The sequence below is a fragment of the Protopterus annectens genome, chromosome 7.part0 (genome assembly GCF_019279795.1).
Source record: "Protopterus annectens isolate FY-2018-M chromosome 7.part0, PAN1.0, whole genome shotgun sequence".
Lineage (NCBI taxonomy): Eukaryota > Metazoa > Chordata > Ceratodontiformes > Protopteridae > Protopterus > Protopterus annectens.
Window position 1 is genome coordinate 698,740,858 of NC_056739.1, and position 4,335 is coordinate 698,745,192.

Consider the following 4,335-nt stretch of genomic DNA (forward strand, 5'->3'; position numbering starts at 1 on the left):
GTTTCCTGCAGAGTGGACAAAAACCCTGCGTGGGTCATGTTATTGCAGCATTTGAACAGCTGGATAGCATTAAAAGAAATTGCACTCCTGTTCTTGACAGCACAGCTGGGACCTCACTTCCAGGAGTTCAGCTATATGTAAGAGATCTGATACTGTCATGGATTTTCTTACCCCGTATTGACAGCGCGTATTTATTTAACTCCACACACCTAGACTCGTTATTTGTTGGTGTGTCCCTTTTCAATGTGACCGAGTTAATGGAGTCCCACCTCCAGTCAATCCACAACCTTACCGTGAAAGGAAGCCAGGAGCAGGATTATGGCTTCGTGAAAACCATTTGTCAAGTTGCCAGCAGGTTCAGAGTTAAGCATCTGACTGTAAGTATCAATCGGATGTATAACATTTCCAATGAAATAATTGCAAAGTGTGTTCAGCTGGAGAGTTTAGACGTTCATAGTTGTGGAATAACCAGCTCAGAGTCTGGATTTCTGTATACAATGAAAAAGCTCATACGTTTGGAGATGCAAGGCAACGATTTAAAAGTAATTAACATCTGCCCTGAAAACAAGACATTTACTGCTCAGTTGACTTATTTGGACCTCTCCTCTAATTCTATATATGAACTTAAGTCAGGACAATTTTCTTGTATGACTTATCTGCGCTACCTCCGCCTTAGAAGCAACGAAATGGAAACCATAGAGGAGTCCGCCTTTCAGGGTTTGGAACAACTGATAGAGCTGGACCTAACTGACAACAGAATTCAGATGATCGAGAAAAAACAGCTCAAACATATGAAGGTTTTATCGTCCCTCTTCTTGCGCGGGAATAACATCAAAGTAATCAGCCCGGGGGCTTTGAAAGACCTGCCTTTACACACACTTTCCCTGACTGTTATAGAGAATGGTCGTCATATCACCCTTTTAGATTTTCCTGCTGGAGTCAGGACTTTATATCTGGAGACGAAGGGTGACTTAGACGCGATTGTTAGTAATGCCTCTCACTTGACCTCCTTAGAGAACTTGTACCTTTATGGGAGCGGCATTTTGTTTTGGTTTGAAGACTGCGCGTCTGCACCGATGGCGACTACACTAAAAGAGCTCCATCTTAAAACTGCCAACCCTTTCTGCTCTGATAAACGATTCGACGCGTTTGTTAATCTTGAGATACTGTATTTACAGAATCAAGCCAGCACTTACACGCTACTTCCACTTAACATTCAGACACTGAAGGTGCTGTACTTAGAAGACGTAATTGGAACAATAGATGTCCTCCCTGAACAGACACAACTACTTTTTAGAAACTTGACACTCCTGAGGTGTTTAATTCTGAAGAATTCTGGCATCGTGCACTTTACTGCTGCAATGTTTCAGGATCTTGTGTCCCTTGAAGTATTTGTGGTTCAGCGTCAGAATATTTTGATTCTAGAATCCGAGTTGTTCCAAACTGCCATTAGCTTAAATTTAATTTTATTCCAGGGATGTGTTCTACAGTGTGACTGCCACAATGATTGGATAATACGTTGGGCTGCAACCAGAAGGAAAATGTTATTAAAACTTGGTCATGTAAAATGCTTAAGACTACATCTCCATGAACATAGTAATTTTGTTAAATTTCTGGAGGATGTGTGTGAATATTCCTACGAATTTATGTTTTTTACTGTAACAATTGCATTCCTATTACTGTTTTTGGTTTTCACGATTGTTTACCTTAAAGCTGGTTGGTTCATTATATATCTACTTTATAGTCTTCGTATGCACTTGTCAAGATTAACAGGCAAGGCATCGTACAAAACGCAATACATTTATGATGTGTTTGTGTCATACAGCAGTAAGGATGAACGGTGGGTTGTCACGGAGCTTCTTCCAAACTTGGAACATAAGGGACCACCTTTCCTCAAGGTGTGTCTGCATAACAGAGACTTTGAGGTGGGGAAGGACATTTTAGATAACATTGTAGACAGTATCAATAGCAGCAGGAAAACAATCTGTGTGATCACCCGTCACTACCTACGGAGTGAATGGTGCTCCCTGGAGATGAGAATGGCCACTTATAGGCTCCTAGCAGAAAGCCAAGATCTTCTCATGCTGGTGTTCTTGGAGAGAATCTTCTCCCATGAGATTTCAGCCTTTCACAGGCTGGCAAGGATGACCAAGAAGAAGACCTACATTGACTGGCCAGAAGGGGAAAATGAAAAACAGATGTTCTGGGGAAGGCTGAAAAGGACCCTCATGGAAGCAAAAAATCATGACCACTCAATTCACATTTAAATTTTTCGGTTCATCTACTATAGATTTGCGCCTAATGTGAACGTTTAATTTGTCAATGGGTCAAGCAATTACACACACTTCTGCAAATGGACAAGCTCTCTGCTTTTTCATAGACATTGCACGTGAAAAGAATATCATTCTCACGGGTGTTTGATACCTTTCTTACAGAGAGAGAGCAGAAAATTGTGTGGTTTTACCTGCCGCTAGTATCCCTACCAAACCACTTAAACAGTTAAATTGGTACTTTATACCATTGGGCCTCCGCAGTGTTCTGTATACTGCAACAGCTACTTTCCCCTTCTCCTTGTTCATGTATTTGTGTATTTTTAATCAGACACAGCCCATTAATCAGACATGTTTCTTGTCAGAGATGACCTAAGAGTTTTAGCATGGTTGAAGGTTTTATGCAAATTGACAGGTAAAAACTGATGGAAACTACCCCATATCTACAAGACGAAGATTACTGCTATTTCACGGACTTTTGCCCTAATCTACTATTACACTAAAATAAAAACTATTCTCAAATATCTGCATTCTCAATACAGACAGAACTGATGCTGATGTACCAGTATATTAAGAGGGCACTACTAGACAGAGGACCCCCATGCTGACCAGAATCAGCAGTTTAGTATGAAAAAATTCTATTTATAAGGGACACATACACTGCAGTACCTAGTAGCTGTTAGCATCACTCTGCATGTTTTGATGTTCTAGTGCTTGGCAAATATAGCTGTTTCGCAATCAGCCATATAATAACCAGCAGCAAGTACTTAAAGTTGCAATCTATTTCATTAAGATAATTAGATTATAATGTTAAAATAGTAATATTAAGAAACATTTTTGGTATGTTTTCTAATGAAGGACTTATTTGTTTTATATAGTGGATGAAGTGGTATTACTAACTCTATAAAAAGATCCATTGTAGTTGTCTTGTTTATGTGGGCTAGTCAAATTATTTGTGACATAATGCTCTACTCAGACTTATGGCATAAACACATCAGATATTACAGTCTAACTTTAGTTTAAAGTAATATCTTAAAGGATATGTATTGCAGTTTCAAATTATATTTTGTCTTCTGTAGCAGCTGTTAATAGAAAGCTTATCGTTTTAACACACGTATATACCATTTATTTAAATATTCGGTAACTTGCGTATTATTGCAACCACATTCAGGCGAAGCGGTTCATTTCCAAGCCATTGTTCTGACGAAAAATGTTACATATAACTCATTATTTTTTAAAGAGATTCACATATAAATGTTACAATCAGTTTTGATCAGTCCATTATTGGCCACCTATACTGATTCCCAAATATGGGTATCTGTACAGCATGCTGCCTGCGGAAAAGTAACAACTCTTTCGTATGAACTTCAAAAGTCAAACCGTGACATTGAAGGTGTTTTTCTTGCTAAGATTTACATTCCAGGCACTGTAGTGCAGTCTCCACATTAGCTACGGTGAATACATTACAAGTGTCCGTTAGCGGCATCCTCAGAGACAACTGTATTATCAAACAGAGGGTTCCCAATAACAGTAAGTACGTTAGTGAAGCGATTCTGTACAGGAGTGTCAGGAAATAACAGCAGATAATAGTGCAATTTACGTGCATTACACATCATGTAAACCTATTTCCTTGGAACAGTTAGTTATTTTTGGACAATTCTTTCTTCTTTGGAAATATAAGATTCCTGTGTAAAAAGCTAACGGAGCTTTAAAAAACAACTGGGGCTATTAAACTCAAGTCACTGAAGAACAAATGGCACTTACGTATTGCTTCGCCTTTTCGGAATGTGGTTGCGATAATACGTAAATACCAAATATTCTTATTTTTTAAATAATTTGTATTAACAGTGGAAACATTAAAATAACACACTATTTACATTTTGTGCAGTCTGTATTTCATTTTTGCTAAATCTGAATTGTTTCTGTTTTATTTTGAAGTCAGTTTGCTGCATTGCTGTGGAATCATTGGGGTGATTTCTTTGTTTTGCAGTGAGGGTGTAAGGCATGCCCTTTGCGCTTCACATTCTTAAATAACATTCAGGAAAACATAGAAATAATTCTAAAA

General features: G+C 38.4%; 1 protein-coding gene across 1 annotated transcript; it reads left to right on the plus strand.

Annotated features, from left to right (window-relative positions):
- Positions 1-255: 255 nt before the first annotated feature.
- Positions 256-4,130, plus strand: LOC122806640 (toll-like receptor 12). The gene has a single exon (XM_044077228.1). The coding sequence runs from the start codon at positions 258-260 to the stop codon at positions 2,265-2,267; it is 2,010 nt and encodes a 669-aa protein (XP_043933163.1). The 5' UTR covers positions 256-257; the 3' UTR covers positions 2,268-4,130.
- Positions 4,131-4,335: the final 205 nt, after the last annotated feature.